The 15,944-nt window shown below is 47.9% G+C and overlaps 2 protein-coding genes across 3 annotated transcripts in view; one reads left to right on the top strand and one right to left on the bottom strand.

The window, feature by feature from the left end:
- DPYSL2 (dihydropyrimidinase like 2) overlaps positions 1–6,038 on the bottom strand; it is a 140,954-nt gene extending 134,916 nt beyond the window's left edge. Inside the window, exon 1 of the mRNA XM_001161598.8 lies at positions 5,390–6,038. Coding sequence (XP_001161598.2) covers positions 5,390–5,743 — 354 coding nt within the window. The 5' untranslated portion in view covers positions 5,744–6,038. The remainder of the gene's footprint in view (positions 1–5,389) is intronic.
- A 101-nt stretch (positions 6,039–6,139) lies between these two features.
- PNMA2 (PNMA family member 2) lies at positions 6,140–15,368 on the top strand. Of its 2 annotated transcripts, none has more exons than XM_009455061.4 (3): positions 6,140–6,253; positions 10,392–10,521; positions 10,825–15,368. In XM_009455061.4, exon 3 carries the CDS (start codon positions 11,313–11,315, stop codon positions 12,405–12,407), a length of 1,095 nt encoding a protein of 364 aa, XP_009453336.2. In that variant the 5' UTR covers positions 6,140–6,253; positions 10,392–10,521; positions 10,825–11,312; the 3' UTR covers positions 12,408–15,368. The 2 variants fall into 2 exon arrangements, with proteins under 2 accessions (XP_009453336.2, XP_009453337.2); XM_009455062.5 differs by lacking the exon at positions 6,140–6,253 and adding an exon at positions 7,076–7,237.
- Positions 15,369–15,944: the final 576 nt, after the last annotated feature.

Raw genomic sequence — 15,944 nt, 5'->3', positions numbered from 1 at the left:
CCACCCCTACGATTCAATTATCTCCCTCCAGGTCCCTCCCACAACATGTGGGAATTATGGGAGTACAATTCAAGATGAGATTTGGGTGGAGACACAGCCAAACCATATCATTTTACAATTTACTTTTACCTTTATATATTTCATTTGCAAAATAAGAATAAGAGTAACACCTACTTAATAGAGTCATCTTAGAATTAACAAAATCGTCCATACCAAGCATTTAGAATAGGACCTACCCCATAGAAAATATGGAGTTTAATGGGATGTAACATATTTTGCCTGCAAAATTAAATTGTACCGTTATGTTTACTACATATCTCTGGCAGTGTAACTGAGCCACATAATTGACTATTGGAAGAAATATGATACTAGATTAGGAAATATTAGTTCAAATCCTAGTTTACATACTTACTAAATAGCAAGACCTTAGGAATTGGCTAAGTAAATATCACTAAATCTCGGTTTCCTTATTTACAAAAAGTAAATAATGCCTGTATCAGACAGTGTTGGGGCAAGGTTTTATTAATAGAATAATATACTCTAAACATTCTAAAATGTAGAATCTAGAATTTAAAAGCACATTCTAGAGTTATATAATGCTACATAAATCACATGGCTTTACTGGTAGAGGACTGCAGTGGGACTGAAAACAAGAGACCTCTCTCCCAGTCCTGGGACTATCACCTGGGCTCCAAGGAATGAAGTAGTTTTCAGGACATCACTTTCTTCACTTCTAGAATGAGGTAATTAAACAATCATTAGGTCTCTTGCAAGCTCTGACATTCAATGATGGTACACATTTGAATCTATAATCAATTCTGACTTCCCCTTCTTGCTCAAGAAAGTAAAGAGGGATGCTTGCATCAAAGGACCCTGGAATACGTGGCCTGTCTTTACCAGGCTGGAAAAACTCCCCAGCCTCACCCTGATTTCCATGGTATAGAGCCATGAGTTTGTGAACCACATAACATTGCATATGCAATAATATGCAAAGGTCATGGCCAGAAGTTGTCACTGGCGGTTCAATGACAGCAATTCTCCTCTCTATCCTTGAGCTCCAAGGAGAAAGATGGTAGATGCTGGTTAGCTGGTAGGAGTTTTCTTCTAGTTAGGTTATAGGCCCCAGACCTGGGGAAGCCTATTTTGTCCCAGATCTAATCCTTCTTACTTCCTGCCACAATTAATTATTGCAGGCCAATTAATTGAATAACAACTTTTTAAATCATTAAAGACTTGTTATAATTTAACTAATTATAGAAATATTATTCAGCCATAAAAAGGAAGGAAATTCTGTCACATGTTACAACATAGATGAACCTTAAGGGCATTATGCTAAGTGAAATAAGCCAGTCGCAAAGAACATAAACGGTGTCATTTCACTTATATGAGGAGTCTAGAGTAGTCAAGCTGGCAGAGACAGAAAAGAGAATGGTGGTTGCCAGGGGCTGGGAAGAGGTGGAATGAGAAGTTGCAGTTTAATGGGTACAGAACTTCAGCTTTGGGGGATGAAAAAGTTCTGGAGATTGGTTTCATAACAATGTGAATACACTTAACACCACTGAGCTGTACACTTAAAAATGGGTAAGGTGGCAAATTTTATGCTATGTAAAAATTATTTTAATTTAACTAATTATATGATTAGTTCAATAACCAGCTGGGAAATCAAGAGCAAATAATAATTATGGATTTTCATCCTTTCCTTCCCCTCTCCAATTATCCCCCACCCCCACTTTCCTCCTTTTGAACCCGGGTGGGTCTTAGGTTTTTTGGAATCCTGAACACACAAATGCTCGTATCTCCTGTTTTGAACCAATATGACCTGTAAAGTATCAAGGTATTGCCTTTATTCCAAATCTCCACCACACACCCCACTAACCACACATTCGTTTTGTTTAACAGGCTAGTCTATTATCAGACACGGATCTCTGGGGACAACTTGGGCATCAGTTGTTTGCCTGAGGAGCAGATGGCTTTAATCATTGGAATTTCTCTTTAACTAAGATTAATGCAAGTTAAGAATTCTGAATGGGAGAAGGGAGGCCAAGACTGATTTTAGAACCTGTTGCCCTCTGGAAGAAGAAAGGTCTAGAAGGGGCATGCTATGGGGATGGAGTAGGGATGACGTTGTACAGTTAGAGGGCAGCACAGCACTGGGCTCCCAGGGCCAGAAGAGATTCAACACAGGGAGAAGGGATGGGGACCCAGATGGAAGGGAGCACCAGAAAGCACTTCACAGACTCAGTAACATTGCCAAGCTCAGCGGCACTGTGCAGTTCATTCAGTGGCACCTGCCCTGGAGAGGAGGAGAATCACTCCCTGTCACTCCAGCCTGCATAGGTTGTTTGCTGCTGGGAAAAGGGCCTAGAGGCCCCTTTGAAAAGCATTCTTATGGTCCAGTATCGCTGGTGGAGCCACTGGTTCTGGCTACGCTGTGTCTGGGGTGGAATGGAGGAAGTTCCTAGGAGGAAGGGAAGAGGCTGAAGGACCCCTGGGCACTGACAAGGGGGGATTGGGCCAACAGAGATGCCTTTCTTCTCTCTCTTCCAAGAGGCTCAGAGTCTTTCACAGTGGTGATCAATGTAACCTCACTGAAGCCCAAAGAGGACTTATAGGGAAAAGAGAGTAACAAGATAGAGGCTTTCCTCATTCACAACCACTATGCCAGCTCTTTTCCTCCGCCAAAATCTGACATGCCAAGTCAAGCCACACCCATCGCTTTCTGGTGCTGTCTGGCTCATACTCTGAATATAATTTCATTTAGTTCCTGCAAATGCACATGTCCAACATCTCCCATCTTCCACGAGCCATGTGGCATGTGGGTCAAGGAAGCCTATTCTCTCCCTTCCCAAAGCCTTGTTAGGGGAACAGTAGGCCTCTTAGTGCAACAGATGAGCAAAGCCACATCTGACCATACATTAGTAACACATAAATAAAGCTGCAAGAGAGGAGGGATGGTGTGAGTCAGGGTCCCAGGATCCACCCATTCTCAATCTCCCCCACCTTTCTCTGCATCAGGGCTTCCAATTAGAATGCACAGAGATGCTGGCACTCACCCAACTCATTCGTTGAAAACCAACTAATGACAAGTCAACTCAGTCAAAATGGTGGGCCAGTTGAGCTTTTCGGAAGTCACATTGTTATAAATATAAACACATGTATAGCCACAGCCTTTCCCCTTTTCTAAAGACATGAAATATTGAAACATTGCAAGTACTGATCCAGGTAAATGCTCTTAGTCGTGAATGACAAAATCTCATTGAGTAGGCCTTATATGATAAGGCAAGATTAAACATGAAAATTCAGGGGAAGGTGCTGCAGAAAGGCCAAGCTAGAATCGCCCTCTGTTACTAATAACTGGGCAACTGAAATCAATGTGAATTGCAATCTAAAACTCCCTTGTGGTTTGTTTGAGTATTTTCTCTTCAAATCTCCCCCTCTGCGTGCCTTAGTTTTACAATTTAGAATTTCATATATCTAAGCTTCTAAATGGCCAAGAAAAAAGAAGTGTTATTCAACCCGATAAAACTATGCCTTTCAAACTTGACTTCTAATTCATGATAGGGGTGGGCCACTTTCAACCCCTATCCTCTGATCTGCCAGTTTTTACATGATTTCTTCTTTATTCTCCAGTTGTTTTTCTGCTTTCTCTAGGACATCACAATCACCAGCACAACTCGCCATGCATGAGGCTACTCACTCAACCAAGATGCTATATGATTTTGGCCCTCACTCAATGTATTCACACAGGGAAGTGTTTCACACACACTCACTCAGCTTTCAGTATAAGTTACATTATTAGAAACTTTTACTTCAATTGTCTGATCACTTGGAACAAAGCAAGTTTTTTGGATTTAGTTTCTTCTGGTTGACTCATAGTGAAATATGGATATGAGACACTCCCTTATATGAATAAATTAGAGGGCAGGGCTGGGGTTGGATATAAATTATTAGTTGTGTCACCTTTTACAAATGACAGCAAATGCCTTGTTTTTCCTAGACTTGACCCTACAAAAGTCAAAAGCTGCAAAACTCTATGTCACATCAGCAAACAGTCAAATCATGCCCCAACCATCATCACCAATTCTGAATTGTTCTCAAAGGCTGTCACTGTAAGTACACAAATGTAAATGCTTGTGGAATCCCTCGCTGAATATGTATAGACCACTCCCAACTACTCTGGAAGCCCTCTGAGAAGAAGAAACCTCTTGCACTTTGTATAACTAACCTTCCCTCTGCCCTACAAGGCAAGGCGCACAATAGGTATTCAATCAACAATCGTTCATTGATTGACTTATTATTTTTACCAGCAGGCATGGGAGAGAAACGGAAAACGTGTTAAAACATTTTGCATTGTAAATCATCAGTTAAGAAATTAAGGCTGTGGAAAAGAATTACACTAGTGTAAGGATCACTCAGATAAAGAAAGAATTGTGGTGTGAGATTATTACTGCGCTGAAAATGCTCACTGTTCATATTTGTCAGAAAGTGACAAACATTTTCTAAAATCAAGCGTGACCAAATTGGCCTTTGTTTCCCCCATTAACACAATAAAAGGGGGTTTAGTCTTCTTCGACAGTCTATTTCGAGTGCGAGGGGTTTTCCCCCTTTTCTTGTCTTTTTGACCCTTTGAACATAATCCACTTAGTTCCCCGCTTCCTAAAGCGCCTCCCACATAGCGGTTTGGGGAGCGCTCTGTGAAGCCCTGGCTGAGACACTTATTGGAACTTTGTTCCCCACATAGGCTATTTAGGAGCGTCTCGGTTTCCTCGGGTGACTCCACAGCCTTCCTGGCTCTTCTCACGCTGCGAGCAGGAGTCAAGGGCGGTGCAGTGCTCGGAGGGGGTCCGGGGGGCGCTGACCATGGTCCTGGCCTCGGAGCTCGGGACGTGAGCGCAGAAGGCGCGGGCGGAGGCTGTAGGGAGCGGCCGTCCGAACCCCCGCCCCTCCCGACCACCGGGGAGCCGCGGGCCTTCATGCAAAGCCTCCACCGCACGCTCTGAGCCGCCTCAAAAAAAGGGTGGGGCACCCAGCCGCAGCTGCAATCGGAAGCCGCCCGGGAGGGTTTCAGAAGAATGGAACCGCGGCCAACCCCCTCCCAGACGACCACCGCCCGCCCCAGCAGGGGATCAGCCCATTCCCTATGCCCACGCCCCACCTCTCAAGCTCAAGGAGACGCGGGCAGCCTTTGTGGGCGCACGGCCGCCCACCGCCCAGCCCGAGCCTCGCCGCACCCTGCGCGGAGAAGGGGCGGGTAGGGCGGGGTGCGCGTGCAGATGCGGGAGGCGAGGTCCAGGGCGGGGCATGAAGGCGGGCGCGCCGGGCTCAGGGGCGAGGGAGGGGCGATCCCCGCGCCCCGTCCTCCGTCTCCACCCCCCACCCCCACACCGACCTGGTCGTTGATGTTCTGCAGGGCTTCTTTGCCCGAGGCCCTCCGGATCTCCACCTTCCGGCCCGATTCAACAGATGGCTCTCCGCCGGCGCGCCGGCCCTGCCGCGAGTACGGCGGCTGCGGGTCCGGGCCCAAGTGGGCGACGTCCCGCTGCTGAGCCACCACCTGCCCCGAGCCCCGGCCCACCGACAGCGAGTCGAAGTCGATGGTCTTGTTCTCCGAGGACCCTTCCACCGGGCAGAACATGCCACAGAATTTCTGCCGGGGCTTGGGGCTGCCGGAGCCCAGGTTTTTAAAAAAAGCAGGGACCTCTTCGTCCTCTGCCGCCTTCCCGGATTGCTTTCTCTCGGCCATGGCTCGGGGGCTCGGGTAGGGTCCTCGCCGTCCGTCCGTCCGTCTGCCAGTCCCTAAGTCTCTCTCGCTGTGTGCACAAGCCCCCTAGCTGCTGCCGCGGCTGCCGTTCGCCGCCCACCGCAAGGTGCACAGAAAGGAAGGAGGGCTGGCGAGCCGGCGACCCACCCTCCCGGTCCCTCCCCCTGACCCCGCTTCTCCCCTCCCTGCCCACGCCCCCCGCGGCTACAGCGCGAGCTCGGGGAAGCGGCAAAGTTGGATCTGGGAGGGCGTCCGCTGCGGCTGCGGGAGCCGAGAGGCTGCCAGTTCCCAGCAGCGCTGGGAGGAGGGAGGCGCGGGCGGGGCGCGGCGCCGGGGAGGGGAGCGGTGCGCAGGGGAGGGCTGGAGGGGAGGGAAGGAGAGAGAGAGGGGAGGGCGGCACCGCCCCTAGCCCCGCGCTCCGGAAGTGAAGCGGCCAGACCACCAGCTAATGGATGCGGAGCGGAGGGCCCGCTGACCGCTCTCCGCGCCTGGGTAAGTATCGGGCAGGGCACGCGGAGTGAGGACCCCAGGACGCAGCCCCAAGCCCCAGTGCCCCTCTCCTCCACCTGCCTGGCCCAGGCGCCTCTGCCCCGCCGCATGGCGGAGGTGGGCCGGGGGCGAGGGCGCACTGTGGATAGGGGTCCCGCCCCGTTATCCTGGGTGTGAGCTGATGGATGGGAAAAGGGGACAAGCCGGGCGCCAGGCTACTCAGGGTGTGGGAAGCGGGATGGCACTGAAGATGAGCAAGGATAGCACAGGCAGGGTGGACAGGAGGGGGGCAGCCAAGACGCTGGACACCCCAGCTTCAGTTTGTCCACTCGCCTTGGCAGGCTGCAGGGAGCAGAGACTGAAACGAGAAGGTTCCCGCTTCGTGCATCCACTTTGGTGTGGTTGGGGTGACGAGGGAGTGGGGGGGGGTGCACACAACATGGCGGGAAGAAATTCAGAGGGGCGTAGCAGATGGGAGAGGAATATAGAGAGAGACGCAGGTCTTTGGTCTATGGGGGTGTAGCAAAGAGTGCAGTCGGGAATTCCAGCCCAGGGCCACGACTTAAAGAGGGGGTGCAGACCGACTCTATTGCGCAAGGCGCCATGGACCGTGTCTGCGCCACTGCGCCAAGAAGGGCGCAGGAACGTGTCGCGATTTGGTTTATTCTGCTTCCTCCACCAAAAAAAAAAAAAAAAAAAAGAGAGAAAAAACAAACTGAAACCCCCTCCCCAAATCTCCAGCTTTCCCCTGCGCCCCAGAGCCCCGCCTGGTTCCCCCGCCCCTGTTGCGCACTGCGCCACAGTCGCAGCGTTTCCCGGGTTACCAGATGCCACGTGTTTGTGGAGTAAGTGCGGGTGCGCATCTGGTGCGGAGTAGGAGGTAGGATGTGGGCTGCGAGTGCCATGAATTGTGTGGGGCCAAGCAGGGGAAAGGTGTGTAGGAACTTGGTGTGTGTGTGCAGTAGCTGAGCCACGGCCACCGGGTTGGTAAGTAACCAGGGGGCAATTAGATTTGTGTGCCTAACACGGTCAATGCTGGTCCTTCATTGCTTATTCCCATCTCCACGTCCTTTCCGCGTATCAGTCCCTGCCTCTGCGCGATGACAGCTCCGCCTCTCTTTCCACAGTGGCAAAATCCTGCAGAAATGGTGCCCCTCCTTTGGTGGCCCGGGAGGGAGTTCTGGGCATGCTCAGTAACCAGGGTGGGTTTGGGCTGAGAGGCCGTTTACCGCAGGGCCACCGCGTAGGGCCGTGTAACCAGGGATCCAGTCCCATTGTCAGCCCAGGATTAAATGCGGTTACCAACCACCCCCACAGTCCAATTGTGAGAGATAGTTTGGTGAATATAGTTACATCTGCTGGACAACCAGTCGCAATTTGAAGATCAGCCCATCTTGATAGGTGGAAAGGCGTCTCCGGATGAGAAACAGACTGGGGAAGAAGAATATAGGAGTGGAGGGGCTGAGAGAACCGGAGGGGGCATTTTGGACTTAGCGGCAGATGTGCTTTGCATTTGAATAAAGCATTTGAAAAAAGCGCTTCCAACTGAATTACATCATTTCCTACTCACAGCCCCACTGTGAGATGCGTGCCTTATCAGCACTGCTTTCCAGGTTAGGAAACAGATTTAGAGAGCTTGGGGCGCATAGCCAAGGTTGGGTATTTAGTTAAATGATCCAGCAATTCCAGTGGGAGTCTTCCACCTCAAAGTCTGGCTTCTTTTCCAGCTTGTCCTGTGACCCCCTTTATGTGAGAAAATACAAGGTTCTTCTATTTCTACCGTATCCAGATATTTCCATCCATGGCCCTATTGTATATCAAGGGTGTTTCTTGCCATGTTTTTATTTGAAGGTCACACTGCAGGTCACACTGGGAGGAAGAGTCATCTGAAGATAGCCTAACTTCAGCATAGCAGTCATTCTGTAGACCATAGAGATGCTTTTTCCTGGGCAGTGTCTTTTTACATTCTCTGTTTCCTCTAAATATCCCAGTGGGGAGGGAGGTTGCCCCCAGCTGTTTTTTTTGTTTTTGTTTTTGTTTTCAGACAGAGTCTCACACTGTCACCCAGGCTGGAATGCAATGGTGCAAACGCAACTCACTGTAGCCTTGACCCACTCAGCTCAAGCAGTCCTCCCTCCTCAGCCTCCCAAGTAGTTGGGACTACAGGCGAGTGCCACACGCCCAGCTAATTTTTTTATTTTTCCTTTTTGTAGAGACAGGGTCGCACTATGTTGCTGGTCTCAAACTCCTGGGCTCAAGTGATCCTCCCGCTTTGGCCTCCCAAAGTGCTGGGTTTACAGGTGTAAGCCACTTCACCTGGCCCTCCCCCACAGTCCCCACATTTTAGAAAGGAAAAGTCAGGCATGGAGAAGTCAGCAGTCTCAGGTCTCTGGGGCTCCTGGGCACAGGGGTGAAGCAGCATTTTGCCTTCCTGGCTCTCTGGCACCCCTGGTGCCCTTCAGCACCTCCCAGAAGACTCAGGAGATGTTCCCACAGCAGGAGCACTGCTGATAGAGTTACAGGACAGCACTGTGGCGTATGGCCCCCATTCGAATTGATGAAGATGTTTAGGCCAAGGGGGAAATGGTTGTAGCCCCTTAACACACACTCTGCAGCAGTAACTGGGAGGTATTAGGAACTCTTTTTTTTTTTTTTTTTTTTTTTTTTTGAGACAGAGTCTTGCTCTGTTACTCAGGTTAGAGTGCAGTGGTGCAATCGTGGCTCACTGCAACTTCCGTCTCCCAGGTTTAAGCGATTCTCCTGCCTCAGCCTCCCAAGTAGCTGGGATTACAGGCACGTGCCACCACACCCAGATAATTTTTGTATTTTTGGTAGAGATGGGGTTTGGCCATGTTGGCCAGGCTGGTTTCGAACTCCTGACCTCAGGTGATCTACCCTCCTTGGCTTCCCAAAGTGCTGGGATTACAGGCATGAGTCACCACGCCTGGCCAACTCTAACTTTTTTACGTTCTCTAATCCTCACAGGTTCTCCAGAACAAAATCCTTGATAGGTGTGCTTCCTCCTTTTTTCTTTTTTCTCAAATGATGGGTTAAAGTTCAAATGTTAGGAAAGGCTGGGTGTGGTGGTTCAAGTGTGTAATTCAGCACTGTGAGAGGCTGTGGCGGGAGGATTGCTTGAGCCCAGGAGTTTGAGACCAGGCTGAACAACGTAAGGAGACTGCGTCTCTACACAAAATTAAAAAAACTAGCCAGGCATGGTGGCATGTGCCTGTGGTCCCAGGTACTCAGGAGGTCGAGGTGGGAGGATTGCTTGAGCCCAGGAGAGATCAAGGCTACAGTGAGCCGTGTTTACACCACTGCATTCCAGCCTCTGCAACAGAGTGAGACCCTGTCTCAAAAAACAGAAACAGAAACAAATGCTTGGAGAGTGTTGTGTTAGTAACTTATTGTCTTAAGTCTATTTTGTGTTGCTATAAAGGAATACCTGAGGCTGGATAATTTATAAAGAAAAGAGGTTTATTTGGGTCACAGTTCTGCAGGCTGTACAAGAAGTATGGTGCTGACAGCTGCATCTGGTGACCCCTCAGGAAGCTTCCAGTCATAGCAGAAAGCAAAGAGGGAGCAGATGTGGCAAGAAAGGGAGCAAGAGTGAGGGGAGGGAGGTGGCAGTCTGTTTTTAACAATCAGATCTCGAGGAAGCTAATAGAACAAGAACCCACTCATTACCCCAAGAATGGCACCAAGCCATTCATAAGGGATCCACTCTCATGACCCAAACACATCCCACCAGGCCCCACCTCCAACAATGGGGATCACATTTCCGCATGAGATTTGGAGGGGACAAACCTTCAAACTCTTTCACTTACCATTCATAGCAAAAGCAAAGCCCAAATGTGTGTTTGCAAAGCCTTCCAGACACAACAAAAGAGAATTAATTCATAATTCCCGATTTAACTTAGTCGGCCCTGAGATTTTTTTCCCCGAATTGTTATACCTAGATTAAACTATTTTTAAACGTTTGAGTGATTCCTCATTAGTTTTGTTAATCAAAGAGGTAAAGCAACTTAATATTGAGTAGTATTGTGAAGGATTATCATATTTTTGAATGAGTGCATTAACGGTCTTCCTACTGAATATTAATGAAGCATAAATACCTGTTCTTATTGTTTATGTGTAACAGAGCAGCTTGGCTTGGCTGGAGCTAAGAGCCAGACACACCACTGTGTGGAGGTGGGTGATGTCTTCCTGTGCTAAAAGGTGAATAAATAAGCTCCTCACCTCTCGCGGAACACTCGGGAACACATCAACAGGTATTTAGCCACATCTCCTGATTTCATCTTTCAATGGCAAAGACCTTGAATCCTGTCCTTAACTGGGGCTCAGACATTAATCAACAGGTCTGATGAGCATATGGTGGGGACACCAGATTTCACTGGAGTCCTCGAGAGAAAAAAAGTCACAGTGAGCAAAGAAGGGGTCTGACAGAGTGGGACAAATGCAAGCGCAGTGTAAAGCAGAACCGCCATCTGCCCCCAGTTCCATTCCAGATTAGAGTATGGATGCTTCCAAGGAAAGAGAGTGCTGTGTAGTAAAACTGAACATTGTTTCACCAGGGGTCCAAGCCGCCCTGCTGGGAGGCTTCTCTTCAAGAGTTCTGGGTGCCAGAGTGGAAGGCATTTTCCCATCAACTGGAGAGAGACGAAACATCAGAGACCAGGAGGCTGTGGAGAAAGCAGCTGTCCCAGGTGCCTCAACTATCAGAGGAGGGTCAGCGTCACGTGGCTGCCAGCATCTTTGAGAAAATCACTGGCAATCGGACTTCAGAGCTGCGGGCACAGGTGTGGTTAGAACTGAGATACGACCTGCCCACCTGGGTCAGGCCTAAAGACAAGAAGTCCTGAGTTCTTGCCACTGAGTAGGCCAGGGTCATTTGTCCAGAAAACTTTGTGACTGTCTTTGAGTGACCTAGTCTGGGACCCATTCATTGGTGGGTTCTAAGGTTAGAAGCTCATCCAGGATATTTTCAATATTAAGTCAGTGCATAGCTGCACCACTAACAAACTGGTGCCTGTAGAGTCAGAGTGGGTCAATTCTTAGGACAATGGCGCTGGCACTGTTAGAGGACTGGTGCAGGATAATGAGTGTGGATGAGCAGAAGTCACTGATGGTTACGGGGATACCGGCGGACTATGAGGAGGCTGAGATTCAGGAGATCCTTCAGGAGACTTTAAAGTCTCTGGGCAGGTATAGACTGCTTGGCAAGATATTCCGGAAGCAGGAGAATGCCAATGCTGTCTTACTAGAGCTTCTGGAAGATACTGATGTCTCGGCCATTCCCAGTGAGGTCCAGGGAAAGGGGGGTGTCTGGAAGGTGATCTTTAAGACCCCTAATCAGGACACTGAGTTTCTTGAAAGATTGAACCTGTTTCTAGAAAAAGAGGGGCAGACGGTCTCGGGTATGTTTCGAGCTCTGGGGCAGGAGGGCGTGTCTCCAGCCACAGTGCCCTGCATCTCACCAGAATTACTGGCCCATTTGTTGGGACAGGCAATGGCACACGCGCCTCAGCCCCTGCTACCCATGAGATACCGGAAACTGCGAGTATTCTCAGGGAGTGCTGTCCCAGCCCCAGAGGAAGAGTCCTTTGAGGTCTGGTTGGAACAGGCCACGGAGATAGTCAAAGAGTGGCCAGTAACAGAGGCAGAAAAGAAAAGGTGGCTGGCGGAAAGCCTGCGGGGCCCTGCCCTGGACCTCATGCACATAGTGCAGGCAGACAACCCGTCCATCAGTGTAGAAGAGTGTTTGGAGGCCTTTAAGCAAGTGTTTGGGAGCCTAGAGAGCCGCAGGACAGCCCAGGTGAGGTATCTGAAGACCTATCAGGAGGAAGGAGAGAAGGTCTCAGCCTATGTGTTACGGTTAGAAACCCTGCTCCGGAGAGCGGTGGAGAAACGCGCCATCCCTCGGCGTATTGCGGACCAGGTCCGCCTGGAGCAGGTCATGGCTGGGGCCACTCTTAACCAGATGCTGTGGTGCCGGCTTAGGGAGCTGAAGGATCAGGGCCCGCCCCCCAGCTTCCTTGAGCTAATGAAGGTAATACGGGAAGAAGAGGAGGAAGAGGCCTCCTTTGAGAATGAGAGTATCGAAGAGCCAGAGGAACGAGATGGCTATGGCCGCTGGAATCATGAGGGAGACGACTGAAAACCACCTGGGGGCAGGACCCACAGCCAGTGGGCTAAGACCTTTAAAAAATTTTTTTCTTTAATGTGTGGGACTGAAATCAAACCATGAAAGCCAATTATTGACCTTCCTTCCTTCCTTCCCTCCCTTCCTCCTTCTCTCCTTCTCTCTTCCTCTCTCCTCTCTCCTCTCCTCTCCTCTCCTCTCTTTCCTTCCTTCCTTTTTTCTTTTTCTCTTTCTTCTTTATTTCTTGGGTCTCACTCTCATCACCCAGGCTAGAGTGCAGTGGCACAAAAATCTCGGCTCACTGCAGCCTTGACTTCCCAGGCTCAGGCTCAGGTGATCCTCACACCTTAGCCTCCCAAGTACCTGGGACTACAGGCATGCACCACCATGCCTAGCTATTCTTTTGTATTTTTGGTAGAGACAGGGTTTTGCTGTGTTGCTCAGGCTGGTCTGGAACTCCTAGGCTCAAATGATGTGCCCAACTCGGCCTCCCAAAGTGCTGGGATTACAGGCATGAACCGCCATGCCTGGCCCTTGATTTTTCTTTTTAAGAAAAAAATATCTAGGAGTTTCTTAGACCCTATGTAGATTATTAATGAACAAAAGATTAAACTCCAAATATTAGATAGTAAGCCTGAAGGAATCTGAAACACTTGTACTTCCAATTTTCTTTAAATAATCCCAAATAGACCAGAATTGGCCCATACCATAGAAGAAAGAATTGGCAGTCAAAAAAAAAAATACCTTTTGTAATGTTTGAAAAATAAAGCTGTTTGACTTGTCAGGTGTTTTCCTTTCTCAAATCAGCAAATTCTCTCTGAGTGCCTGGCTTTGTGAGACACTGTACAAGGAGTTACAAGACTACAGCTATAACCTGCAGTTGAGCAGTTATAAACCTACAAAATGGGCCCTGCCCTCAGAGAGGTTCCAGTCTAGATGAGGAGCTGATCTAGACAGGTAAAAGGCTAACTAACCCTTTGTGTAAATAAGTTCATCACCCCAGTAAAAGTGTCATCACCCAGTGAATAGGACCACCTCTGCCTGCAGATTTTTGTTGTTGTTGTCGTTGTTGTTGTTTTAACCTGGGAAGTGTTCTTCCTGCCTTTCTGCTAGGTGTCAGATGGATGGTCCCAGAGCTAGGTGCTGTGTCAGGCCCTGAAGACACAGATGACTCAACCTAAGCTTTACTTTCCAGAGGTCCACAGCCTGAGAGGTGTCCCCAAAGAAAGGGGGACATGAGGGGACTGCATGCTTGAGAGCAGGGGTGTTTAGGGCAGGTTTGGATTTAGTGAGCAGGCTGGTTTGCTTAGAGAAGGCTTTTAACGGCAACAAAGGACGAAGAGGAGAGAAAAGGAACTCACATTTATTGAGGGCCTACTGTGTGCAAAGTGTTTCATGTATATCTCATTGAATGTATACAGCCACCCTGTTGTGGTATAATTTTGCTCTTTATAAAGAGAAAGAAACCGAAGCTCAGATGGGTTAAGTGGTCTCCTCAACACCAAAATGCTAAGAAGTGATGGAGCCTAGACAGAAGCCCAGAACTTTCTGACTCACACTAGTCCATCCTCTACCATCACGATGACTTTCAAATTGTGCTCTGCAGTTCTGCAGATTTTCTAGCAGTTCCATCTCCAAAATGTATTTTAAACTCTTTATTTTTTAAATTATTATTATTATTATTTTGAGACTGAGTCTTGCTCTATCACCCAGGCTGGAGTGCAGTGGTGCAATCTCAGCTCACTGCAACCTCCGCCTCCCAGGTTCAAGCGATTTTCGTGCCTCAGCCTCCCGAGTAGCTGGGATTACAGGCACCCACCACCATGCCCAGCTAATTTTTGTATTTTTAGTAGAAATGGGGTTTCACCATGTTGGCCAGGCTGGTCTCGAACTCCTGACCTCAAGTGATCCACTCACCTCGGCCTCCCAAAGTGCTGGGATTACAGGTGTGAGCCACCATGCCTGGGCTAAACTCTTTAAATCTCTAGTAAATGCAGCTAGATTCAAATGGGCTGATAACCAAATTTTAACACATCAGCATTCACCACCAGGTTTACTTTTATTTTCAGATTGGCTCATTTTGTGCAGACCTTAGAGCAAAGTTTCCTTTATGGTGTCTGTGTACGTATCCAAACTTCTTTTAATTGTTCACAGATTTTAAAAGCGGTAGCACCACATGGCTGTGTAGATCAGACCTGTGTATTTAGATTAGACCTGTGTATCACGTAAGTGTGTGAGTGCAGTGCAGATGAGCACCATTTAGTTATATGTGCTAGGCAAAGCTCCAACACAGTTGATGTGTAGTCTTGTGGTAGATTTGTGCATAATGTAAGCAAATTGCTTAGCTTCTCTAGACATCAGTTTCCACATCTGAAAAATAAGAAGATGAGAGTACACGGTTGTTATGAACAAATGACTTAATGCTTTTTAAGCACGTTGCATGACATCTGGAACACAGAAAGCCCTCAATACATTGAAGCTCTTAGGATTTTCACGATGTTCCTGTCTGCTCAATGCATGCTTTCTTTATTGTTCTGACAGTTGTGTGGTAACAAGCTAATATGCTTCCAGTTGACTTCCAGTCTACCCTGGTGTTAGAAACCGTTTCAGCTCTTATTGTAAATTTGAGTGCTTGTTGTTTTTTATATTTGTGATGACTCTTCCAGCAGTTGTTGACAATTGTTAGAGGTTTGACTTTTAAATAATTACTTATTTTTTCTGATTGTGGTTCAGTTTAACTGAAAAATATCCTGAGATTATAAGAAAAGCATTTTTTAAAAGGTATCACTTGTGATCATTTATCTTTCTAAATTCTATTTTTAATACTGTTCCACCAAAGTGATGCAGTGGTTACCATGACACCCTAATTTCATGTGTTTTTGTATTTATGAAAATAGTTTCATTGTCATTTATTGACGGTATACAAAGTAAAATGTTATAAATGTGAAGTTATAAAATAAATATATGCTAATAAAATCCTGAGTTTTTCTGATTCCTATATCGTGGCCTCTATAAACTACTGCTTGAAGAAGGAGCTTTGTTACTGAAAAATTTTGAGAGATAAGTTAAGAAAATCAAGCTAAAGCCAAAAGGTCTTAGAATCCTGTAGGCAAGAAAACCTGAAAGCAAAAAAATGCTTGAACAAGAATACTTGAACTACGTCTCTGGGGACAAGGGAGAGCTTGGTCCACCCATCATCGATTTCTCTTTTAAAATATACAGAAACAACAGATGGAGGTCAGTTGCCTCAGAGACCCCCCAGCTCATTTGCTTAGGAAAGTAACTGTACAGATAAATTCCCAGACTCTATTCTGCCAAGGGTGAATGACCCTGAAGGTAGAATATTGCTTTTCTGGGCTGAAGTCACCCTTTTTCTTCTTCTTCTTCTGTTTTTTGAGACAAGGTGTCACCCAGGCTGGAGTATAGTGGCACAATCTCGGCTCACTGCAAACTCTGCCTACCAGCTTCAAGTGATTCTCATGCCTCAGCTTCCCGAGTAGCTGGGATTACAGGGGTGCACCACCACGTTCCAGCTAAGTTTTTGTATTTTTA

Source organism: Pan troglodytes, chromosome 7 (assembly GCF_028858775.2).
Source record: "Pan troglodytes isolate AG18354 chromosome 7, NHGRI_mPanTro3-v2.0_pri, whole genome shotgun sequence".
In the NCBI taxonomy this organism is placed as follows: Eukaryota; Metazoa; Chordata; class Mammalia; order Primates; family Hominidae; genus Pan; species Pan troglodytes.
The sequence above is the reverse complement of the archived record's forward strand: the minus strand, read 5'-3'. Positions and strand labels throughout refer to the sequence as shown.